Source organism: Aplidium turbinatum, chromosome 14 (genome assembly GCF_918807975.1).
Source record: "Aplidium turbinatum chromosome 14, kaAplTurb1.1, whole genome shotgun sequence".
Classification (NCBI taxonomy): domain Eukaryota; kingdom Metazoa; phylum Chordata; class Ascidiacea; order Aplousobranchia; family Polyclinidae; genus Aplidium; species Aplidium turbinatum.
Window position 1 is genome coordinate 3,591,181 of NC_137485.1, and position 26,663 is coordinate 3,617,843.

General features: G+C 38.2%; 2 protein-coding genes across 3 annotated transcripts in view; one reads left to right on the forward strand and one right to left on the reverse strand.

The window, feature by feature from the left end:
* The window catches only part of LOC145783065 (baculoviral IAP repeat-containing protein 8-like), a 145,470-nt gene that overhangs the window by 41,500 nt on the left and 77,307 nt on the right, over window positions 1-26,663 (forward strand). The gene's annotated exons all lie outside the window — the stretch shown is intronic.
* The window catches only part of LOC145783062 (uncharacterized), a 40,211-nt gene continuing 24,515 nt past the window's right edge, over window positions 10,968-26,663 (reverse strand). Inside the window, exons 2-13 of one of the 2 annotated variants that reach the window (XR_014290898.1) lie at window positions 25,713-25,948; window positions 25,188-25,320; window positions 24,113-24,225; window positions 22,259-22,919; window positions 21,803-21,976; window positions 16,764-16,948; window positions 16,423-16,555; window positions 15,585-15,697; window positions 14,361-14,577; window positions 13,722-13,877; window positions 12,360-12,574; window positions 10,968-12,014 (exon numbers count right to left, since the gene is read on the reverse strand). Coding sequence is in view for 1 of the 2 variants with exons in the window: in XM_082594834.1 (XP_082450960.1) it covers window positions 12,448-12,574; window positions 13,722-13,877; window positions 14,361-14,577; window positions 15,585-15,697; window positions 16,423-16,555; window positions 16,764-16,948; window positions 21,803-21,976; window positions 22,259-22,919; window positions 24,113-24,225; window positions 25,188-25,320; window positions 25,713-25,830 (2,130 nt within the window). In the remaining variant the exon portion in view is untranslated. Of the gene's footprint in view, window positions 12,575-13,721; window positions 13,878-14,360; window positions 14,578-15,584; window positions 15,698-16,422; window positions 16,556-16,763; window positions 16,949-21,802; window positions 21,977-22,258; window positions 22,920-24,112; window positions 24,226-25,187; window positions 25,321-25,712; window positions 25,949-26,663 lie in introns of both variants that reach the window. The other variant, XM_082594834.1, reaches the window with a different exon arrangement.

The following is a 26,663-nucleotide window of genomic DNA, read 5'->3' on the forward strand; positions in this document are numbered from 1 at the left end:
GGCTTGGCTTTGGCTACCGCCTACGAGAATAAACATAACAACATGACCATGTTCTCTGTTTGGTTAGCCAGCAAATTAACTTTTTTCACATTGCGATAAGAACAAAAAGACTTTCATCTGCCTGCTCTGCTGAGTTTGCGCTATCAAATTTTCAAATTAAACAAAAGGTTTCAAGCGGTATCGACCGTTCAATAAACAGCGTTAAAGCCAGAGTTCCTACCGAAGCTAATCATAGAGCTTGTTAAATTGGTTTAGTTTCGAATTTTTATCCTTGGCTGACAAAGACTTTGATAGGTAATTCCTGGCAGTTTCGCATACTTATATAGGCTTTTGACGCAGGGCCGGTTACCGAGATTGACAGAGGGAAGTTTTCCGATTGTTGAAGTGTTGTTGCTGGGGAATTACTCCATCCATCAGGTGACGCTGAATGGAGAGCAGTCCTTAACGTGCGTTGCTCAAACACACCCCCCGAGAGCCGAAACAGCGACGTCTTGATCTTGAGTGAGACGTTTCTACTGAGCTATCGGAGCTTTAGCTTATGACTATTTGGCTGGTTTTTCTGCTTACGGGAATGTGAATGTGTCATCCGAGTAACTCTTACCTTTGCAGAGGGAAAGAGAAAAGTTAGTTTTATTTGCTAATCATTAAACAAAAATGCATATAAAACGAATATAAGTAATAAGTTTATTTAACAATTTTATGAAATTTACAAATCTTTGTGCCTGCAAAGCTTCCTGTAAGACTTCGTTCATGATAGACCAGGGGTGGGCAAACTTTTTATTTCGAGGGCCGCATTCAGAATCTGAATTTGTTCGAGGGCCGCAGAATAGTATAATTAAGATTATAAGCCAAAACATAAAATCTAAAATATTCAAAGCACAAGCTTTTGTATAGTTTTAAAGTGACGAACGAAATGGAGATTTTATATACAATGCATGTGTTACATAAAAGATATACAAAATGTTTGTCTCAATTTTTTATTTGAATACAACCCACATCAAGATAACACCTTGCCAGACGCACTTTGAGCGAATTAAACAAAATACATTTGTGAGCGAATTAACATAATCAGAAAAACTGCCGCAATCGCCGGTCCCCTCTCTACCAAGAGTCTTGGCCTTGGTCCAAGGCTAAAACGAAAAAGAAAGTCTCGCGATGCGACAGGCCGAAGTCAGAAATTCCCATTGTGACGTAATCGGTTGTTTAGCAATGGCTGCTTTGACACTAATAGCCAGGCAAGATGGCTGAGCACACAAACGACACGATACATATTGCTAAAACTGCACATCACTAAAGAACACAATGTGGCTGGGGAAACAAACTACTACAATGCGACAAAAAGATTATAATTTATCTTTATCAAGATGAAATATATGAAGAAAAAGTTTATTTAAGTCATTGTATAGTAATTACAATTTTCAAGCAATTTTATTATTATTTTTTTTTACATAAATGCTTCAGGCTTACGCGAGCCGTACAGAAAGTTGTTTCGGACCCCATGCGGCCCGCGGACCGTAGTTTTCCCACCTCTGTGATAGACCATGCTAGTCTGGTTGACTTTGTTGATCAATTGCGGCATGCAGCCAACTGCTGCTTCGTGAGTGATGCGTGTTTGCAATGTTTTTTTTAAGGTGTTTTTGGGGACCGAAACGGTCCCCTAAATTTCTCCAGCGGTTTCCCAAAATTTGGACTTGCAACTACAGTAAAAAAGTAATGGTTGTTTCTCGCTATGTCTTGTCGATAATACGAATATAGCCTACGATCAATAGTTCACGTCCGGAAAAAAGAATAAGTGGAGGTACAGCTAACAGCTGAATCGAAAAGTTATTCACAAAAGAAGTACACCTTCGATACTCGTCAATGTTTATTTCTGATTTATGGCGCATAATGATCAGTTTTTACGTGTGGAAACATAACAAGCAGAAGCCAACAAGCACACTTTGTTTGATTGTGCACTTGTGCAGCAAACTTGTTTGGCGGCCGTGTTGGGCAGGCTGTTTGGTCGCTGTCACAATCATTTAAGCCAGGGGTGTGCAACGCGCGGCCCGCGGGCAAAATGCGGCCCGCGAAGAAAAATTGTGCGGCCCGCAAAGATGTGCCAATTTTGAATTGTGTGCGGCCACGAAACGTGTTTATAATTTAGTTTAGTCTGGTACGTGTGAACAATTCATTGTGGAGTAGATTATTATAGATTTCGCACTTTCTGTTAACCATTTTAGAAATCTCTAACCGGCCACGCTAATCCATTGTGTTTAATTATTTGCAACGTAAAAGTGTATGGTCACATAAAAGGCTTTATGAACAAATTATGACTTTGGAAAGCTCACATACAGATAAGAAATCTTTTCCACTTTCCAACTTTGAGAGACTATGGAATGCATCCTGAGAAGAAAACTAAATTTGAAAAATTGTTGTATGAATTTTTGGCTCGTTTCAAGGACTTCAAATCTCATGAATATTTGTTTGGTATATTCTCTTCGCCATTCAACACAGTCATTGACAAAGCACCTGCTGACATCCAACTTGAACTGATTGCTCTTCAAGAGAAAACGGATTTGAAAGCAAAGTATTTGGAAATGAATCTTGGCGATTTTTACTGAAAATATCTCAACCAAGATGACTTTCCACATTGGAAAAAATCCATTGCTTCAAAAATGGCTCTTTTTGGCTCAACGTATTTGTGCGAACACTTTTTTTCTAAAATGGGCGTCATGAAATCTCCCTATCGATCGGTTCTGACAGACGAACACTTGGAAAATGGACTTCGAATTGCGAACACTTCCATTAAAGTACGGTAAATTTGGAAAAAGCCGTCGGAAAAAGAAGCCAACTGCAAATTTCTCACTGAACTCGTTCAAAAGGACGGTGTGACAATAAATTTGAATAGCAGTTTTCTTCAGCAATTTATGCGTCTTAACTTACTATTTCTGCAAGGAGATAACCCCTAATAATGCCATAAGAATAACATGAATAACAAAAAAAGCTAATGTTTTGTGCCTGCATAGGTGGCCATGGTGCCTGCAACTAATTACTAGAAATCATATGTTAAATAAACGTGCGGCCCGCGGTTTCACCCAGTTATTTATATCTGGCCCTCCTGTAATAAAGGTTGCACACCCCTGATTTAAGCTGTGCCTTGTCGAATAATTCATTTTATGTTGCTTTGATTGTATGTACAGTAGTTTAAATGTCTAGGTTTGTACCGCATCTTTAGAGATTGGTATTTTTTGGTATTTAAATGAAACACTTGCGGTCTCTTAAAACTACTTAGCGGTCACCCAAACCAAACCCTAAAAAAAAACCTGAGTGTTTGCTTAAGTTTACAATTTTCATGTTTTACTGTACATATACCAAACTTAATTTTTACTTGAAGTGCAATTCAAGTAGAAAAATGTGAAATGATCTCATGTTTGTGCACTACCTGTATGTCCATTTGCATCCATGCTTTATTTTTTTTTTCTTTTCCTTTTCAACCACAGACATATACAACCAAGCAACCACACGGCATTTAACATAATCGATTAAAAATTGAACAAACTATAAGCTACAAACGTTTTCGGCCATACACACGTTAGCCCTTATCAAGTAACAAAAACAACTACTTATCATATCTACAATGAAAATGAATAACTGATCTAAAGTTTTCATTGTAGATATGATAAGTAGTTGTTTTTGTTACTTGATAAGGGCTAACGTGTGTATGGCCGAAAACGTTTGTAGCTTATAGTTTGTTCAATTTTTAATCGATTATGTTAAATGCCGTGTGGTTGCTTGGTTGTATATGTCTGTGGTTGAAGAAAGTGACCTCTTTACCAAAATTGTATTTTCCTTTTCAAGTTTTAGTATTTTGGCAACAGTACGTAGGCTACAACACGTACAACGTTGCGTGCAACGTCATCAGCGTGCACATCATACCTGCCAACATATTCGAAATCATGCGGATAAGTCCATTTTAGTCTTGTAAGCTGTAAAACATCTCATAAGTATCTAAAATGTCTTAGCCTATAACATATACCCGTTGCGGCTTTTTTACTTGGAATCTTACGCATGAGGTTTTCTGTGGTTCCATGGTGTAGCTTTGACAAATGTTATACTGCTGTAGTGCATTGGCCCGAATGTAGCAGTACACTAAAACAAATTTGATTGATTGTAAGCTTAACTTACTGTTTAAACAACCAAAAATCAATGGCACAATTTGCAAACTATTTGTTGCAACGCTACTTATTATTCAAGCAAGGCAAAAAGTTGTCAAAAGTTTATAGTGTGAGTACAGAGTACTTGTGTTTTTCAAAGCAGTCCGTTTCAGCATACAGCTGTCTGGATTGTTACACCATTAGTTTACTTTGGTTAGTCGCAACTCGCAACTCCCGATTCGGCAATGGAAAATTCCAAGTTGTAGTTGTAACTATTTTCTAGCTTTGCAAAACAGTTCGGTAGCGCGCTCTTACGGCACAAACACAAAGCAATTTTATTAAAAAATTGTTTTTCTCAAGTGCATAACAATGATGAAACGAAAATGATTTTGTGACCAGGACACAACTGCTAAAAATTTAACTGTGATGACCTCAAAAGTTGTTTAAAATAGAATTTTCTTTTTTTTAATCATCTGACGCTATTGAAATTTTGCCATGAGACCCTTCCCACCGTCATATGGTCTGGTTAGAGGTTTTAAGCAGCTTGAAAAACTTATCACTTCAATGCTTTAAAAAGGAGATGAAAGCTCAAACTTTACAAAGTTATGGAGAATCGTAAATTATATGTTATGGAAATCTAATCTTTGGTTGTTTCATGTAATTTTGTCTAAGCGTTATCTTAAACATATGTTTGTTTTCCTTTTGGTGTATTTTGAAGCGCGAAAACATTGTTTGTTTGGATTACAGCAACATGGTCCTGTGATTGCCATGCTAGACAGGTAGTCACTACCTGATCTAGCCCTCTGAAGAAGTCAGTCGTGTCTGATTGACGAAACGTCTGAATATAAGCAGATTGTCACTTTATAGATCTTGTGATAGTTTAGCTTAGTTTGCACCAGTGGAGCGCATCATGTTATTTAATTATATATTTCTGTTACATTTTCTTTTTGTTTTAAGTGACAAAATTATCGTTTCTGTAAGGTGGCAATTGACTAGTAGACCTATGGTCGCTTCGTTGTTGCCCTGTCAGCGTGGGAACTTGTGCCACTTTTGCGGTATACATAAAAACTTGCATATTTCGACCATGTTCTGTTCCTATTTCTGGCAAATACACCATTGATTGATTGTAAGCCTATGAACCGAACACTATTAAGTCTGCACTTCGTTGAAAATTCGAATCTCCGCCTGAGAACCAGTTGGGTCATGACCACTTTAGACTTGCCTCATCTATGCATAACCGCTTTCTCACTGGTGTTGGACGATATGGTATAGACATGTTCCGTTGGGGCTTGGTAGAGAGTACTCTGCCTGTGAAGATGGTGAATTATGAGACGGCAGCCCATAATTTCACGGCAGCCCGCTGTACCAGCTTGTTCACGCGGGAGCTGCGGATCTATTGTTGGTTCGACACGGGCGTAGATGAGTCTCTCGAGGATCTTGAAGGGGATGCAGAGCAGTGAGATTGGACGGTAGCTCCTCGGGTCCCATGGGGGCTTCTTCGGCTAAGGAACTGCAACCACAAGGGATCTTCTCCAGATTCTGGGAATTCTCAGGTGGCGCAAAACATGAGGTGAAAACTTCAAACTTAATGTTTGCCAAAAAATATGGACCACATTACAAACAGCACTGTTTACATTGCCTGATGCATCAACTACAGTAGAGTGGTCCCTCACTCAACCGGCCGGGGTTCGATAATCGATGACGTAGCGTTCAGTGGATTGGTGACACACTGCACCGGCCGGGGTTCGATACTTGGTGCTGTCACGGGAAGCCTAAATTGAGTTGTAGAGTGGTGCATCACTTAACTCTTAAAAGGTTGCATTCGCATTACGTATTGAGTGGTGTAGCGGTAAGTACAGTGGTCCCTCACTGCACCGGACTAAATTGAGTGGTGGAGTGGTGCCTAACTTAACTCTTGAAAGGTTGCTTTCGCATTGAGCATTGAGTGGTGTAGCGGTCAGTAGAGTGGTCCCTCACTCAACCGGCCAGGGTTCGATACTCGGTGACGTAGCGTTCAGTGGATTGGTGGCACAATGCACCGGCCGGGGTTCGATACTTGGTGCTTTGAAGGGAAACCTAAATTGAGTGGTGCCTGACTTAACTCTTGAAAGGATGCTTTCACATTGAGCATTGAGTGGCGTAGCGGTAAGTACAGTGCGCTGCACAGGCCTCACTGCACCGGCCTAAATTGAGTGGTGGAGTGTTGCCTAACTTAACTCTTAAAAGGTTGCATTCGCATTGAGCATTGAAAGGTGTAGCGGTCAGTACAGTGGTCCCTCACTCAACCGGCCAGGGTTCGATACTCGGTGACGTAGCGTTCAGTGGATTGGTGATGCACTGCACCGGCCTGGGTTCGATACTTGGTGCTGTCACGGGAAGCTTAAATTGAGTGGTGGAGTAGTGTATCACTTAACTCTTAAAAGGTTGCATTCACATTGAGCATTGAGTGGTGTAGCGGTAAGTACAGTGGTCCCAATAAGAAGTAGTTTAGACCATGTGTCGCCCTCAGCAGGAAAATACAAAAAGTTTCAGTGGAGTTTAGCGCATTAGCATTTGGAATGTGTTTTAGCAATTATTATGCTTCTTCTTCTTTCGTATGAGAGGTTGGTTTTTAGACTACGTTTTATTGGGGTCAAATGTCCGGGCATTCTTCCAGTAGCAGCCACTTGATTGTAGAGTCCTGCAGCGATGACAGACCAACTGCCCTTGGTGGAGTAAACGTCAGGCAGTGATAGAGGGTGTGGTCTGCTGTCTGTTCCTCAGCACCACAGTTGCATGCCACAGATGTTGATAGGCCCCATTTGTGCTTCGAGGATGCAAAGCGCCCAACACCCGTGCGGAGGCGGTTCAACCGTATCCAGGCAGGTCGGTTGAGCTCCTTTCCTGGTGGCATTGGTCCAGCGTCCGGGACAAAAGTGTGGAGTCTGGAAGTGTTGTGTGTCCACTCCTCTTGCCAAGTATTGGTGATCCAGGATGAGACACTGGTGTTGTGCTCCAGCAAGGATTGTGCTTGAGCAACAAAGGAACGATAGCTCAGAGCGTCATTCAGGGGCTTGTTGGGCTTTGGTATGGCAATGGCGTCAACTCGTCTCCAGGTTTTGGGTATTTTAGGTGGTGCAAGCAGGAGGAGAGGAAAGCGTGCAGCCAAGATTTCAGTGCTTTTCCGGCGTGGAGGATGAACGCTGGGCATATATGGTCTGGGCCCGGTGCTTCACCTGGCTTTAGGAGATTTAGAGCATGCTGGAATTCTTCGAGGGTGAAGTCTCGGGATATATTTTGCTCAGGTGGTGTTGGAGTCTTCCACAGTTCTGACACTTCCTTAGCCACTTGACGAGCCGTGCTTTTATCTCCTAAGGGGTATACCACATTATTCACAAGTTGTGATGCAATAGAGTTGGCTGTAATGGGACGTTCTCCAAGCGGTTGTCTGGACCTGCCAGTTAGCCTGTTAATCGCGGACCATGCTTTACGGCTTGAGTGGGTGAAGTCGATGTCTTGGACCGTTTCTTCTCATCGCTCTTGTCTGTTGTTATCAAGCCTTGTGATCAGTTTGCTGGCCGCTAAGTCTGATGCGTTGCCAGTGGAGGTTTGTGTGGTGCGGAAGAGTGTTTCACATTCCTTATCCCAGCACGGTATGTAGGGCTTTCTGCAGCCACGAGAAATGCACTTTTTTGCAGCGTAGATGGTTAGGTCGCAGAAGTCCTGGTAGTCTTTGTCAGCATTAGTAGCATCTGGGAGAGGAAGCTCCTTAGCAAACTGGTTGGTAATTGTGCCGTAGCGCTTCCAGTCAGCCTTGCGAAAGTTCCATCGCTTTACTGGCTTGCTCGTTATTGGTGTAACATGACGAGTGGAGGTTATAAGAGAGGGTCGGTGTTGTGACCGTGGGAACTTTCCTAGTACTTGTCTGTCAGAGAGTTGGCAGTAATCATTGGTTCTCTCGAATGCTAAATTTGGATTGGTACCCCGCAGTGATCCATTGCCCTGATAGGAAAGTTGGTCAGCCTTTGGGATCTAGAAGGAGGCCATTGTTGTTAAGAATTCATGGATCAAGTTGTTGTTAGCAGTCCATGTTGCTAAGCATTCTCCCTCCGCACTTATGATATTGTAACCCCAGTCAGTATGCTGACAGTTGAAATCTCCAGCATGGATGCAAGGGGCGGGGAACACAGGTAGTGATGTAACAGACATTTGCGAGGGAGGGGGTTTATAGATGTTAACGATGTTGTGCCCCGCTACATTGATGCAGTGCCACTCTCTCGTTCTCTCCTGGCAGCCGCTTTGTAGCAAGAATTGACAGCGATAGACACCATGTTTCGCCCATGAGGCTGGGCTCATCAGTATCGCACCGTATTCTCGCACTCGTATATAGAAGATCAAAGTTTTCCTTTGTCTACAAGCGATCTTTCTTTATCTTTCTTTGTCTACAAGCGAGCAAAACAGTCATACAAGAGAAGGTCCGCTCCTACCTGTCTTGAAAGACGAATCCAATCAATAATGCTTTGAAGAAGTCATTGTTGCATCATTAATGATGCATACGGAGCAGTGTAGGCAAAATGAGGAGGAGATTTGTTTCATAAAAAACAAAACCGTAAAATAATAAAAGAAACACGCTCTTACTAAAAGTAACTGTTTGACAAGTCATGAAAATAGTTGCAATGCTATTTTTTTGAATATACATCTTAACTTGCTGTATTTAACAACTCTATGCAACCAATGATGCTTGGATGACAAAATAATGTCAGACAAGATTGCAAATATTAACCAAAATTTTTCATCCTTTTTAATAATTAATCACATTCAGTTTGGCATTTCGAACACTTGCTGCTTTGGCTTAAGCAAAGGTTCACATGACTTAAATGTTCTGTAATGATGCTTTCATAAAACAACTATAAATCTAAATCAAAATTACAGTTTCAAGACTTAAATTTAAATGTACATTTTATATTGCTCCGGTAAATTTTATTTTGCATTGAGATAAATATTGTGTTAAAATGTTAATTTTTTTCCTGTAAACTGTTGACATCAGCAAAGTCAAAAACTTCTGTTATACCAGCCATTCAAAATGCTATTGTCTTTTTGTTCTTTATGTTTATATTTATTGATTAGCTTGCTTTGTAACCATTCTATTTATTGATGCTCAGTCTCAGGTCTATTTCGGGATGAATTTTGGAAAGCTAACAAAACACGCCAATGAATATTACAATCTTAGTTGAATGCGTTAATTTTAACAAGAAATACATCACGCTATGATCACGCCTATCGTAGACAACATGTTTTTATTTGTTTTCATACACCAGAAAGGAAATTGCAGAGCAAGTTACGTAGCAATTAGTTTCATTTTCGTTAATCTACGTATTGAATTCAAGTCGATAACCTAACTATTTCACTTTTAAATTATTTGATGATATTTTCGTTTTCCGATAACAGCTTTAATTAATGCAAAGAAATTTATTCTCACACGAGTCAGTTCAATCATACATAGCTAAATATCGATTTCGATCAGCTAGAAGCTAGATCATCTTCAGTTAAGCTTATTCAAAGCTTATGTTAAGCTTTCCACAAAAACCATTTCCTCCTTTGATCAACAAAGAAAATATTCCAGAAGAGCTTCATGATGAGTTGGTGGTCTTAAGGAATGTCTTTGCCTGTAATGAACTGTACATGGAAAAAAACTTTCTTAATTTTGGTGCACTCTGTTGCAGTCGTACCCAAAGGTATCTATGTTGTTCCATTAGCCTCTACATTCCCTTGTGAAAGTGGATTTTCTGCACTCGTTCATATCAAATCTAAGGCTCGTAATCAACTAATAACTAAACGTCGAAGGCGATATGCCACCAGCAATTTCTAAAACACAACCACGCTTTCAAGACTTGCTTCTACAAGAATCGTTTGCAGAAGAAAAAAGATGCTCTGATTTATATTTAAAGAACCACGAAATATGCATATTACGTTTGGTGGCTTTTTGCTGGTCACATCGGCTGAACGATATTTTTGTTTTGTTTGATTATCTTTATCCTGCATTGCGGGAAAGCGGACTTGAGCGCTATGCATCGGTGTACGCCTTCCGACGTACACCTGACCCACGCTGCAGCCGACTGCAATGTCTGTTTCCGGCTGTCTACTCTACTTATGACTTAAATTTGGTACTACCCATTACTCGAAATCGGTCACTGGGTAGAGGCAATTATCGTAAAGTTTCTTGCCCAGAGAAACAACAGCAAGTGCAAGCGGCTGGAGTCGAACATGCAGGCTCTCGACTGCGAGTCCAACGCGCTAACCACTCTGCCACTGCTATAGCAAAATGAAAATGACTCTTTTGTCAACAGACGTTGCCGAACTCTGGTCTAAATTATAAGCCGTGCAAATACACCGTGCCTTGCAAATACACCATGAATAAAGTCACTGTTCTGTGCTTTAGGGGGCGATCGTCCTAATTTCCCCTCCTGGATCCGTTACTGTGCGCAACTAAGTGTTCCTCTCTTACTAAATTCACTGCTACGTTTATCCACGCAGCTAGTTGCAAAACCAACCAATACTAACCTTTTTCTAAATTTCAACGCTTTAGGCTACCCTTCCAACTACAAATCTGGATTGATTGAGTGCCTGCTTAGACGAGCACGAGACATTTGCTCCAACTCGTTTTGATAATGAAGTCAATCGATTACGTTCTTATTTTAATGCTAACAACCATTTATCGTGGTTTTTTCATAAAGTACTGAAAGGATTTTTAAATTCAAGTTCTACTGACTCTCAGACGGAGGAACGTGAACGCGAATTAAAAAACTTTCTCACTGTCCCTTTTATAGCTAAAGAATCCAAACGTTTTGTCAAGAATATGTCTAATTTTATTCAATTGAAGTTCAACAGTGATATTATTCCCGTGTATAAAACATTTAAAGTTGGTTATTATTTCCAGCTTAATCTGAAACTCCCTCCTTTCTGTTCAAATGTCGTGTACAAGCTCACTTGTTCGAGCGACGCAGACCATAGGCCTACATACATTGGTATGTCCACGCCACATGATTGAGGGAGCATTTTGATTTAACTGCTTTCAACAGAAAAAGTGCCATTAAAGATCATATAGGCCTACTCGATTTTCAAACTTGTCAAACAATAAACCATCCCTGGAGTCGTTTGGAGTTGTGCGTAAATACTTCACTGAATTTGATACTAAAATCCACGAGGCTTTGCTCATAAAATCTTGCAATCTTCGCCTCAATAGGCAGCTGTGTGCCGGAGGCGCCTCCTATCTGCTAAATGTCTTCACGTAATTTTGCGTCATTGATTTGTGTTTTTCCATAGGCAATCAAGCGTCATGTGATTTTGCCTCTCCTCTGCCTTGCCGTTTTATTCTTATGCGTTTCTTTTTTCGATTTTTGTGTAGGTTATGTAGATCAGATCTGTAATTTCAGTTTATGAAGAACATCAGTCAGTTGGTTACTTGAAAAGTGCTAACATGAGTATGGCCGAAAACGTTTGTAATTTTTAGTTTATTTTCATGTTGTTATGTTAAATCTTAAATGCCGTCTGGTTGTTAGATTGTATTTGTCTATGGCTAAAACGTAAAACGTTTCTACATTTTAAGACATGATATTTGCAGGAAATCAACAAAATTTTTATGTCAGTAAAACTTTGGACAACCCAAAAACATAATAGTTCGTGGTTCGGACAGCGAGAACGGTGTATGGCTCACACCAAATGAATCAATCGCAATCACAAAAATTGAACTATTTCGACTTAAAACTGGAAACACGCCGTATTCCCAATCCAATTGAAGTTTCTGTTTGGTTTGCTCGTTGCTCAAGCGCACATCCCTCCAGCGCCGCGTGATATTGAGCCCGGCGCGTAACCACTGAGCTAATGGGGCGGACACTTCACAACCTGCAAAATGTACACTATCTTATAGATTTATCAGTTATTTAGAATTCATGTAGCCAACCATGAATGTCAGTGGTAAATATGTCTCAATCGGTAAATTCCTTTTTCGCCAGCAAAGCGGATACATAAATTTTCCTACTCATGCGTTTCCTGTTTGTGGGACAACAATAAATTCAATTCTTCAATGCATTGTTGGTTAGTTTTGTTCTTCAAGACAGATAAGAGCGGATCTTTTTCTGGATGATAGTTTTGGAAACTGGACATTTGAAGACTTTCTTGGAACATTCGAAGAAGGTAGAAAGATGTTCACATGGAATGAAGACCATACATAGGAAGGCTTAGATTTACCCATCTTATACAAACGAGATTCTTCCAATCTCTACATCTTTTCGATTCCAGCGGGGTTAGAACGATCGCTTGTGGACAAAGGAGAGGTTTAATTTTCTGCAGATGTTCCTTCTTCCTCAATTGACTCATTTGGAATGTCTTTATATGGAAGAGCCACCAGTGCATCCACAAGACTTTCAAAGGAGGAAAAACTTTGGTTGCTAGTTTCATATTTTCTGAAAACACAAGTTTAAGATTAAAATAATGTCGGATTATAAATGTTTGTTGTTTGATTTGTCAAACGTATTAAACTGGAACTATGGAATTACAACGTTCAACAGTGGCTATCACTATCACAGGTCTACAAAAAACTGTTTTTCTGCAGTTTTGAATTTAAGAACTGATTTAGAGTGATTCTGAAGTAAACTCAGATTTCTTTTATCCCATCAGATTTTGGAGATATGATAACAACAAAGATTAGAGATTTTAAATTGTGGAGATGCAAAACTACATCCACTTTTAGCTTATCCGCAACACTAGAAGGGTTACGTTATTCGGATTGACAAAATAATGATTTTTTTAAGAATTATGAGGAGGAAAGTTAGTTTTAAAGTAATGTAATGTTTTTTGTTGAAAGCAACCTTGTAATGAGGCGTAAAAAATTGTCAAATTGGTATCTGACTCTTCTAAAGTTGACGGAAAAGCGGAATTGAGCGGCTGAAAACAAAATAGTTTAATTTTGCCAAACGTGGCAGATTTGTTTATCACCTATACATAGCATTATAGCACCAATATTAGCACTTAAATATGGATTGACAAGCAATGCCATGGGCTTGTCTCAATCTTTTGATTTGATACAAAGCATATTGACAGAGAATGCTCAGTTATAGTTTTAGCTTGTGATTACTTTTGTTAATAAAGTTTGCTTCGAAAACAAACTGGCATCAAAATTGTATTTTGTGGGTGTATTTCAGCTATTTATGCACCCGATGGGCTGAATTTCTGGATATAGCACCATATTTCTAGATATGTGTTTATGTAATTAACGCAGCGTGAAATCTTCCACCTTTGGCAATCGTAACTATTTGTTGTTATCTTATATCTCAAAAAAAGTTGGTGTGATAAAATAAATCTGTGGTCAGATTCAATACCCTAAAAGTACTGTAAATCAGTTTTCAAAGTTTATACTGCAAACATCGTGTTGAACAGTGAATAGATTCGAGAAATTTTAAGTATTTTTGCTTTTGAAATATTAAAATTCTTTAAAACGTTTAAAATTGAAAGCAACTTCAGAACGATCCTGTTATAAATTTAATGTTTCAGTACAACAAATATTCATCTTCGTAAAACTGATGCCAATAAAAGTATGTAGCCTACCGGTACCTTTTAATAACTTCTCTTATGGCAGCATTATCAAAACCCATCTTCTGAGCGTAGGAAATAAGCTCTTCGTTTGTTTTTTCTCGATCTGTCATGTTTGTTCTTATGTCGCTGATTTCAGGATCACCGTTTACATGATTGGCTCCGTCTCGCAAACATCTGTACAAGTATCGAAAGATAAAAGTTTGCGTAACGCTCTAAGCTACGCTCGTGTAACGCACAAAAAACAAGTGTTTTAATTTAGAGCAAGCTTGAGCTCAGTACTTTCCTAGAAGCAGGAATTAGGAATTTCCAGGAATTTTCTAGAAGAAGGAAAATAGATTGCACCCTTTTTTTAATAAATCACACGTTTATGTGTTTTTTGTATGACGCTATCAGTCCAAGCAGTTTTCATTTAGTCAATCCACGATGACGTTGTTGCATTGGTGGGCTGTGAGGTATCCTGCTCGAAGCTTGGTTACTTGGCATTACAATATGAAATTGTCTGTGGACTGATTTGGGGCGTTGCATTTTGGAAAGTTTGGTTAAGTTGTCATCCCTATCGGTAAAGGTTGTCATTTGTTTTAGTTTATAAGATCATTTGTTGTATGCATTGTCATCAAATGAGTTTTTTCCACTTTTCTTAAATAAAACGTCATTTACCTTGGTTCTGATTGAACTTCTCTCAATTGAGAAGATGCAGAAGTTGTGGAAGGATTGCAGAGCACCCGTCTTCTCGAAGTCGTGGCTACATTTGCAGGAAAGCTTTTTCGAGTGGCATTTGAAGTTGAAGCAACAGCATTTGTGGAAATAGAATGATTTCTAGGTTGATTGCGGTTAGCACCCGTGTTAATGCAAGATGTCCTTCCACCTAAAGATGCTGCCATAACAAAAAAAAAATAAAAAAAAGTATTTTGAACCGAAACGTTAAAGGCACTCGATTGTTTGTCTGCACCGTTGGTGATATATTTCGTATTGATTGAAAAGGCTCTGACAATCACAATTGCAAACAAAACCAATATATTTCAATATAATCATGACCATTGTTGGCTTACAACTAAGTTAGCATACTAATTGCATTAATTCACTTCTGAAACTATGCATGCCCAACATCGCTGGTTAGTGAATACAGTAAAATGTGATTGAGCAAGCGAGAAAATTTTGCAAAAATGGAAAAAAAATATTCAATCCTACATGTAAAATAAGCAAGATGAAAATTTCTGCACGAACTAAATGCGTGGACCCCCACACGAAGGCGGGGAGTTGGGATGCAGAATAAACGGCCTTGCATGATTTAAGCTGCTGATTAACGAGCTTCTGTAGTATGTTTGTTTCTTTTTGCACAACCAAAAATATAAAATAGGTAAAAATGAGTGGGCTTCCAAACAGCCGTACCCTCTCCTGCTGGGAGGTACGGGAAACGTTGACACGGCTCTGGTTGTAAAAATTATGTATGCAAGCAATGTGCAGTGGGTCTGGCCATTTATAACTGTTGGCTTAAGCAGGGTAGAATAGACGTCATGAATTGCTTCTTAAAGTTTGTTCCTTGTTCAGCATATTCTTTTTGTTGTGTCACAGATGGAGTTCTTATTAATATCTTCCATCTAACAAGAGCTAAAATAATTAGAATTTTTACATTGATTCAACGCCTACAGACTGATTTTGACTACGTGGCTTTTATGTGCTGTGTCACTCTTGTTTCAAACCAGCTTCACTTTCAAGCTATCCAAGTTGGTAACAACTTATATTCTTCAAGCATCTTGTTTTTTTTTTTAGATTGTAGAAATAATCTAGTAAAATTTTAAATTTCCAATGAAACGTGAAGGTATGATAAATTAAAGTAATAAAATGATATCAGTTGATAATTAATTAGCAAATTTTACAAACCTATTGGAACGTTTCCTGTTTCTCTCCCGTTGATGAAATCACAATCAGATTTATGCCATTGGGGTAGTGTGACATCATCACCGATCAGCCAGCTGTCAGTTGCTTGTCCACAACTAAATAGAATCCATTGATAGTTTAAAAATTGTTTATTTGCCATGTTTTATATTTTTTACAGCAAGCCTATGAACAACATGGAGTTAAAAAATCATCGATTAGTTTCCAGTTTATATTTCCTCTTTTGACATAACTCTGATTAGGTGGACCATGCCAAAAATTTACCGGTTTGATTTATCCACAATGTTCAGCAGAAGGCTACAAAACTTGATGATAAGAGCCTTTGCACAATGTTTAAAAAGCTGCTAGTACAACACCGCTCAAGAACACGCGATTGTGTTTGTCAATCGGGCTAATGAGCAGCCATTTGTAACAAACTTACCCTCATTTGCCAAATTACACCTTAGACAAGCCAATTTTAACTTTTTAAGTGCCTTGCTACTTGTAGATCAATTGTGCTAAAAAGTAGGTCTAGTGCGCCTTTTGTTTGTTCTCGAGCGAATTTTCGGCATTGCTTGCGCAATAATCGCGTAATTACGAATGCGCAGTGTTCGTTGCGCTGAAGCGCTAAAGCGCACCGCTGTGCATTATTGCTGTTTCTCCTGCGCTGCGCATCACCAAGATTGACTTAATAGAAGCTTGCCAGAAAGTGGGCACAAAGAATGGCTTCCTAGCTTTCCCACCTATGTAATTCAGAATTTTTATATACATGGCGAAAGCCTCAACACAACACATGCTCAAAATTTTACAATTCAGTTACAAAGTGCATCAACTTGAAGCATACCTGAAGCATTTCACTCTGTCACCGAATCCTGTATAGTAGAAGCCGCTGGAAGTGAACCTGCACTCATTTACTGGAACTGTTTGTGGGAAGTGTAGGAAAGTAGAAAGTCTGTATGTTTCTCTTCGTCGATTGCCTACGAAATAAATAAAAGATGTTTAGAAAACCAAACACAATCATCAAGAGCAAGAAAATTGTTATCTTGTTGACCACAAAACTATTCACAGAAATTAGAATAAACCTTGTATGTGACATATGCTACATGGAAACAACAAATCATGTATAAGAAAGAATGACAAGATGAGACTTTAAAAATCAACACTAGAAATGATAATATCCCATACCTGGCGGGATGTAAACCCTTCTTTGTCTTGCTTGGTCACGAGAAGGGAACAGGTACCGTTCGTTAGGTACAATGTCAGTGAGCTGGACAACAGGAGTGGTGGCTGTGTCATTCATAAATGGGCTTGATGGCTTTACTCTCCCAATCAACCAATAGGAACTCCAGATGGTAATCAGCAGCATTAAACTTCGAAAATTCAAAGGAACCAATAGCGTTGTTTATTGACATGATAAGAAACCTTGGGCCTTATGCTATTAAATGGCTAGCAAAAACTTGAACAACTTCTATACAACGAGGAAAATTCTCACTATAATGATAAACGCCTAAAGTTATAGCGATTCTCAAACCAGAAAAACCAGCAAACGATGTGTCCAGCTACATGTCAATATCACTTTTATGTTGCACCGAGAAGATCTTTGAATGAATCATTTTAAATCGAATATCTCTGTTGTTTAAACTTTTAAAGAATACGCGGTCAACAAAATTAAACAAAAGACAACTTTTACTGGTGCAAAATGACAGCTCAATCGAACTGCTAAAAATGCAACGCCCCAAATCAGTCCACAGACCATCTCATATTGAAGTACCCAGTAACCCAGCTTCATTCATGGATTGGCTGAATAAAAACTTCTGGGACTTGCAATAAAATAGAATCATAAAAAACAATGCTTTTTGCTTCTTCGATAGATTCTTATTAAATTCTTGAAACGATGTTTTTTGTAATATCAGTGCAAAAATCAGCGCTTAAGGCTACTAGCTGCATTAAACTTTAATACCTTACAATTCAGTTTGTCCCGTGCTTTTTAGCAGTGAAAATTGTTTCGATTGCATGCTCACTATGTGTCTATAACACCATGTCACAAAAAATTAGTTGTGTCAAGTTTTTAGAATTTTTTGAAAGATATTGCTCATTAAAGCATGCTTCTAGCAATTTTTTTCCACAAGTGTCGTTTAAAACATATTTATTTAAGGTTTTTGAACTTCTAGTACCCTGTTTCTCAAGCTCTTATTCTAAATTCCTTATAAGGTCGGTAAACTATGATGTCGAGTTCTACAATATGGTAAACTATGATGTAGAAATATGTAGCGGACGCTGCTTTCAGCATATCCACCCATACACAGCCATCAGTGGGATGGCAACATTCCTGGGCAAAGTCGACAAGGAATGATAGGACACGAGGTCGATTACGCTGCTGTATCGTTTACTAACTCAACTCAGAAGATCAATGCTTGCTCACAACGTAATTGTTTATAGTTTTAATCTTCGATCCAGCACACAGAAAGTAAAGAAAAACACCAGAATCATCAAAACTCCATCACCAACAACTGGATACGAAATGTTGTCGCTGCTACATTATTAACAATAACTTGATCCAAACGTCATCCTGGCAGTGCCAAAAATAGAAAACAGTAGCAACAACGAAACTGATATATTGCTTTAGAATTACCAAGACTGATTTCTTGATACTGGTTTTAAGTTCCGATTTTAGATAGTGCATTCAACTGAAAGAACCGACTTCTCATATTGAACAAAGACTCAACAACTGATTTTACATATTGTAGAACTCTACATCATAGTTTACCATATTGTAGAACTCGGTAAACTATGATCGGTAAACTATAGTGGCTATCATTTTAGCTTCATAACTGTAGCTTGTATCATAACAATGATCTTTGTTTGGTCATAGTCGAGGAATAGAGCAAGTACAGAAATTTCAAATTGTTTTTATTTCATCATTTTCATGATGACCGTTTTTATTTACTATCAATGTAATCAGAAAATATAGAACTTAAAATGTTTCAATCATTCATTGTTTCTTACTGTGTTCTGTAGAAAGCTCTAGCCTAAATTGCAGATAAGTTGGGAATTGGATCAATGGATCATCATGTGAATGCAAACTTTCTACTGATTGTTTTGAAACCTTTTTTCCATGTCTGTGGTCTACCTATATCAGTAACCATATCAGACTAACAAGCGAAATGTGCAATGAAACAAAGCTAGAAGCAAAGCTTTTATACTTATGAAATGTATTTTGGTATGGAAATTAGTGACCAAATTGACCAAGTTAAAAGCTGTGCACCATATGTGATCTGCAGAACACATCTCTCCAATTTAAAACAATGAAAACTATTAATACTACAAAAAGTGCTCAATGCCAAGCAAAAAGGCAAAGCAGAGCGAATTAAATCAAATGTAGTTATTACTATCTGAAGCCTTTACAAATTGTTTCACCTAACGGATCATCAGAAGGTCTTATTCAAATAGAACATAATCTATTTGAATAAATCTATTTGAATAAGACCTTCTGATGATCCGTTAGGTGAAACAATTTGTAAAGGCTTCAGATAGTAATAACTACATTTGATTTAATTCTCTCCAATTTAGATGATTGACTAAGGGAAAACGACATTTGATACAGTACTACAGTATTTGCTATTTCAACAGTTTGGAGAGAACCCCGAAACCATACAGAAGACCGTTGTTGCTATATGGTTGACAGTTCACGGATTAGAAAAACAAAAAACCGTCATGACATTGCATATTCTTCCATGTTATGTTCTATTGCACATGTTTCGCATAGCAGTTAGCAGCTGAGTTGCCGATTCTCAAACCCTCGAGCAAAAAAACTGCATAAGACACGTATAGTGTCTCAATAATAGAAAAAGTCTCTCATGACGAATTCAACATGCCTAATACAGACATAAATTCAGAATTTTGGTAATAGGCTCAACAAAGCAATAATTGTCAACTTTTGGAAACAATGTGATGAAAGAATATGAATAATGGTGTGTTTCATGTCCATAAAAATGCATTTCCTGCACTCCCATCTTGATTGTGTTGATCCTTGTATGAGTAATTGGTGGAAGCGGAAAAGATGGTGAAAGGGGTCATCTTATATGGAAAGAAAATATCTAGGGCGGTGGATTTGCAACATGAAAGAGGGGGGGGGGGTGTATGATCCGCAATACGAGAAGATTTCTCAGTGTATAGACGCAAGTCACACAAATGTGATCACTTTTGAAGTGTTTTCATCGTTGCATGATGCATATATGGCTTATATTTGCATATTATTTCTTTGTGTTTGCATGCTTACACGTTTAATAGAAAGCTATGCTGGTTAATACAGAAAATCTTTGAGTAAAACTAACAATCAGAAAAAGTGACATTTTATCAAAAGTAAGGACACTTCAGATTTTTTTTGGTATTTTGGTGATTAGTTTGAAGTAACAGAACACAATACATAAAATTTTTTCTGCAACTAAAAATTTTGCGAAATTTTGTTACATGGTGTAATGGAAAAGACGTTGGAAAAGTCACATTGTATGGAGAGTTGGGAACGTGGTTGTATTACCTTTTTTTCTAATGTTTTATTTTTTCTGAAACTTTCGTATCCTGCTTTTTTTTTCGAAAAATTTCGTGCGTTCCTTCGTTCTCTTCCTCAAGATTGACCTATCACTGGCAAGTTGTTCCCACGATTCTAGATCAATGTTTGCTGGGTTGAGGGAGACTTTAACTGATCTTTGTAATTGCGTCGTTGGTGAGACGATCCTCCCAACGAGTAGGCCTACCCAATATTTGCCTCAGTTTCCTCTGCTGGAAATTTTCAAGACAAATACGTCAAAACAAACGACAGGAGTGCGGTTAGGCCTGCTGCTGAATCAGGTAACGGTAGATATTCCGCTTTAATGTTAAGCCAAAAAGTGTGAAGGTGTTTTGCAAAAAAATTATAAATTTCCACAAACTATAAACTATAAGTCAGAAAATAGATCAATAATATCTTCCTGAGAGAAGTGCTCAGTAGGCTAGCTACTTTGTTTTCGCGTTGCAAATAGGTTTTGAATTCAATATAATTTGGTATTGTCCAATTCTGGAAGAAAATACTTCTGAAACTGTTTCAACAGATTTGACAAACGTATAATAGCCAAAGGCTTAATAATGTTTGATTCTACATCATTGCTAACCAAAAACTTTTCAGTAAATGAGAACATTTCAAATGAATCATTTTCAACTTTTTGTTTCCAGATGTTTAATGTGTTGATGAACGGTTTAATTTTAGATTTCAATGTAAAAACATAGATGTTTTCTCTATGGAGGGACAAGGTAAGTTCGCTCAGTTTTTTAAGCAAATTTGATAAACAGCATAATTTCAAAATCCAGATGTCATTGTGAAAATGATGAGCAAAGTCTGCATTTTTTTATTAGAAAAGTCACTACTTCAATTTTCAACACTAATAATCTTTTTAGCTTCAACTTTTAAAAGCCATCTTACTTCACATTGCAATAAAAGGGTTTTAAATTCCGATTCCGTTTTACTACATCAATTTGCGAACATACGCGTACTGAGTGCGCGACTCTCAATAAAGTTAATAACTTGCACAGAAATGTTAATATGCAGTACTTTGAGTAAAATTGGTACACTCTCTGCGACCCCTGAAGTTCGTTTCTCGACCCATTGCGGGGTCGCGATCCCAAGTTTGGGAAGTCCTGGCCTAAACCATCAGTATATGGTGGCTTTTTCAATCTATTTGGACCTTTGATTTATACACTGTGTCACAAAAAATGAACTAGCCTATGTCAGAACTGAATATGAAAATCCATCCCAGATGTAAGTTTGCGCGCTGATTCCGAATTTCAACTCAGTTTTCTTTATCAGGTCAGGGATTTGAATTATTATGCAATACATAGGCAATTTTTGTTTCTCCAAAAGTCCCCAAGTCGCTGTGGGAGCAGTCTAGGCAAAGCAGGCATTAGCAAAAAAGTTATTGGCCATTTTTTCTACATCATTTTTCAAGCTGTTGCTGATTTAACCAGCATCTCATAAAAATGCAACGCGTTTCTAGAGATTTCAGATTTCTATGGATTTCATATGATTAAAGCTCATTGTCGTATTTTAAGCAATATCTTTCTTGACAACTATTTTTCACTTTAATGTCCCAGATTTGACAAAAAGTTAGTTCATGAGTTAATCTAGAAATTTATTGCTCTTGCACAACTAACATTGATTTATACAAAACTGATGCTAATAAACATATATTTACATCATGATAACTTCTTTTATTGTAGTATCTTCAAAACCCATCTCCCGAGGGTGATATACAACCTCTGAAGATCTCATGTCTTCCTTTAGTTTTCTTCTCCAGTCTCTCATCTTCTTTCTTGGGTCTATGATTTCAGGAACACCATTCACTCGATTGGCTCCGTTTCTTGAAAGCCTGTCAAATTACAAAAGAGAATAAAAGGCATAATAATGAACAAAAATACAAAATAAGATCCATGACATATCAGATAACTGATTGTTGATAACAGATAATTGATTCCTGCATTTATGTACCAAACTTTTATAAATAGTATTATTTATGGTGGTATAACTTTTAAGAGGTTAAACATTTACAACAATAGAAATAATACATAAGTTAACAAGGCTTTAGCACATGTGACATATGCAATGCCATTGAATACTTCTTTGTCTTTTAACAACATGAAATATCAATTACCTTGGCCCAGATAGAACTTCTCTCACTTGAGGCGTTGCAGATATTGTGGAAGGATTGTAAAGTACCGGTCTTCTTAAATTTGGAAATCTAGCGACAATATCATGGACGAAAGAAGGTCCTTTTTGTTGAAGAACGTATTCACACATGGGAAACCATTTGGCGTGTTCCTCCCATGGATTGTCATCTTGCTCCCAGTTCCGCAATCCTCCATTACAATACCAGCACTTCGCACGATCACTCTCTCCGAGGTAGTACATCCCTGCATCCGCGATCTCTTGAGGAGTGGCACGAATTCTATGCGCTGGCCAAGTACCTGGGTTGTCCAAAAAGGTCTGCAAACGAGAATGAGCCCCCCTCATGTGTGGATTGATTGGATTCTGGCAAGGAAACATCGCTTTGAGATTTCGCTTTTCTTCTTCACTCAGATGGTGTGATGTAGGATGTCTGTGGCTGTTTGATGATGAAAATCCGTTGGTGTTGTTTATTGCAGAGGATTGCGTAGCCACAACAACATTTGATGGCGAGTTTCTTAGAGAAGCATTTGAAGATGAGGCTACAGCATTATCAAAGCCGTTTACTCGAGGTGGAAGAACAAAATGATTTCTAGATTGACTGCTACTAGTACCATTGTTAATTTGAGGTTTCCTTCCAAATAGAGATCCTGTAATAATAAGTAAATGTCTTGAATAGATGTGTTGTATATTTACTGAATAGACAAAAGCTCTTGAAAACGAAATTTCAAATCAATTTTCAGCTAAAACGAAATTTTTGTCTGACTGACAACTAAATTTTTGTATAAATTACACTGTGGCTTGAAAATGCGTCGTTAAAATAGCATTAAATCCGGACAAGTTATCTGGTTGCAAATTATCACATGGTGCTATTGCAGTGAAGCGTGCAAACTTGCACGTAAAAATGTTTCAAACGTGCGTCTCATGCGCAGACACAATGTAAGCCATAAACGTATTGAGGAACTTTTTATTTTCTATTCTCCTAATGCGCTGCGGAGTGCGCAAAAATGTTGCTATGTTTAGAAGTAAACTACAGTCGACTCCGCTTAATTCGGACACTTTGGTTCCGCTCACTTTTGGCCGAATTAAGTGGAGAAATGGCTTTGTCCGAATTAAGCGGAAAATCAATTGTTCGTTTCAGGGTCGTGCGTAAAGGCAGACAACGCATTAAAAAATACGGTGCTGTTGCGTAATAAATGAATTGCAGCTGCGCTATACTGCAGTAATTGGCACTGATCGCATGAAACGCACAAGAGTTATACCTTCAGGTTAGTTGTATTGTACAGTATTTCGATACCAAGCGATTCAATACGTACCATTCTGTTCTACAAGATATATGCAATTGTACCGAAGTAAAAGCGACTATGAAGCTGGCACGGCCTTACATGAGTTCATTGTCGATTGTTGTTTCACTATAGCCTAATCACAATCGTCATTGTTTCACCATAATCACTCATAATGCAATTGCATGTTGTGTTAAAACGAACGAAGTTCTGTTTATTGTGTCATATAACCTATAACGATGGGAATTGGAAACCTGTGTCCGAATGAAACGGAAAATTGTCCGAATTAACGGGATTTTTTTTACGAGCATTTTTACTTTTGTTCCGTTCCCGAGCATTTTAGTCAAATAAAGCGGTTGTCCTGGTTATCCGGTATCAGAATTAAGCCGAGACGACTGTACAAACAATATGCTTTGAATGGAAAATATGGAACATGATGCTGAAGGCATTTTCAAACAGGAACTTTTCATTCAATTATTCAAGTCGGTAACAACTTCGTGATGATAATATATATAAAATTATAAAATGATATCAGTATACAATTTGAAAATTTTACAAACCTATTGAAACGTTTCCTGTTTCTCTCCCGTTTATGAAATCACAGTCAGGTTTATGCCATTGAGGTAGTGTGACGTCATCACCGATCAGCCAGGTGTCAACTGCTTGTCCACAACTGAAAAGAAATCGAATTATTATTGAAATTGATTGAAAATCTTTGAACCCAAAATGTTCAGGGAAACTACTAATTTTTCTTATTTTTTCAGTAACCCTACGGTGATTACCAAAACGAAATTGGAAAATCACTGAGTAGTTTCCACTTTAGATTTATTCTGTTGTCATCGCTGCGCACAAGTCGACTAAAAATTTACAAGTTTCCTTCTCCACAGTGCACAACAAAATATACACCTGCAAACTTTTGGTTTAAATAAAGCCTTGTATTTATAGCATGACGTCACAAACGTTTCCGAGGGTTTAACCATGCTTGTTTGGAAGTTCATTGTTCATACAAAAATAATCCCGCAACTCATGTTCTAAGTATTCAAACAAAAGGTGAAAGTTTTTTTACTGCATTGTTGATTCACAAGCAGCTCTATGAACTCTGAAGCTCACGAAATAAACTTTCTCAAAATATTTTGTAAAGTCATGTTGTCGCCATAACATGACATGACAAAAAAATTCTTCTGTAACTTTTTATATTTCATTTGTAAAACGTAAACAGACTTTGCACAATGCGTCATACTTCAATAACCATTTATCTGCATCGTACTTAAATATAGTACTTATGCATACTTATCAATGTGTACATTGTGACTTCACTATATCTTCTGTCAGGTGGGAGTAAGACATAATCCAATACCACATTTTGAGTGGTATCTACTGCATAGCTGAGTAACCCGGTACGATGTTCGAAAGGGCGTCGGTTCGACACCGCTCGAAAGCAAGCGCCTGTGGTCTTGGCAAAACACTCAATGATATGCCTGAAAATAGGCACGAAGATTGGCTGCTTTGTCTTTTCTTTCTTTTGATATACTTTTTCACATACAGGGAGTAATTATAGAGGTTACGAAATTTCATAACTGAGTAATGCCTAAAAATTGATAACTTAGTTAAACACTATGTTATCTTGAAGCATACCTGAAGCATTTTACTCTGTCACTGAACCCTGTGTAGTAGAAGCCACTGGAAGCGAACTTGCACGTGTTCACTGGAACTGTTTCTGGGAAATCCTTAAAAGTGGAAAGTCTGTATGTTTCTCTTTCTGGATTGCCTACAATGGTAAACAAACGGAAAATTATTTTCAACTCTAGCCCAATAGACAACCCCATCATCAAGATCTGAGCGATTGTAACCCGACTGACCAAGACAATATACAACAAGCAGTTAAAATCAATAGCATACAATGTGACGTACACAGGGGCAGATCCACTAAGCAGCCTTAGGGGGGAGGGGGGCGATTTCAACAAAAGGCGATGATATAAAAATCTACGTTAAACTGAGCTTACAATGAATAAAGTTCCTTTTTTGTGTTGTATGTAGATAGATACCAATAGATACCCCTTGGATCCTCGAACATGTATATGCCACACGATGGGTGAGCAAGAAATGCCAAGTTTATAAAGCCTAACACTCGAAACGTTAACACTATTGTACAGTACCTACCTGGTGGGATGTAAACGCTTCTTTGCCCTGGCGGGTCACGAGTAGGGGCCAGGCACCGTCCGTCAGGTACAATGTCAGTGAGCAGGGCAGCAGGATTGGCAGTAGCCATTTCGTTCATAAATTATGTTTTCTGCTTATGCAGTTAAATTGGCAACAAGTTCTTCAAAGTGGTACGATGTTTTCATTTTACAGTGTCAGTACAAAAATCAGTGATTTAAACGCTTTTCTTAGTCGCAATAAATAAATTATAAATAAATCTAAAAAATACAAGTCTTAATTAATCTAACAGAATAACTTTACACGCATCATTGGCAACATTCATAATTCATTCTTTCAATCGTAATCTGCATGGCTTAACTATCTCAATAAGGCTTACATGGCTTCGTGGCAAGAAAATTTGAATACTAAACATATTCGAACTAGATTTTATTATACTGTTGTCTGGACATTTTATCCCGATAGTAGCACCATGAATCCTCACTCACACGAATATTGGGAAGAACTCTAACTATAGATCACGCGGCGCTGGTTCGACTCTCGGGGTGTGCGCATGAGCAACGCACTTTCAGGACTGCTCTCCATTCAGCGCACCTAGCGAATGGAATAATTTCCCGGCAACAACACCTCAACAATCGGAAAACTTCACTCTGCCAATCTCAGTAACCGGCCCTCCATCAAGAGCCTCTACATCTACAAGTATGCGAAACTACCAGGAATAACCTATCAAGGCTTTGTCAGTCCGAGGAAAAAGATTCAAAACTAAGCAGCCATGTTGCTGAAAAAACTTGCATTTCACGTTAGCACAGCTCTTTTTGACAAATAATAACTTCTTTCATTTGCTCTGCTAAGCATTGAACAATCTTTTCGTTGGTGGATACCATGTACACTATAGTATTGAATGTTTTTCTTTAAATAAATATGAATTAATACTGTAATTGTGGAAACGAACTA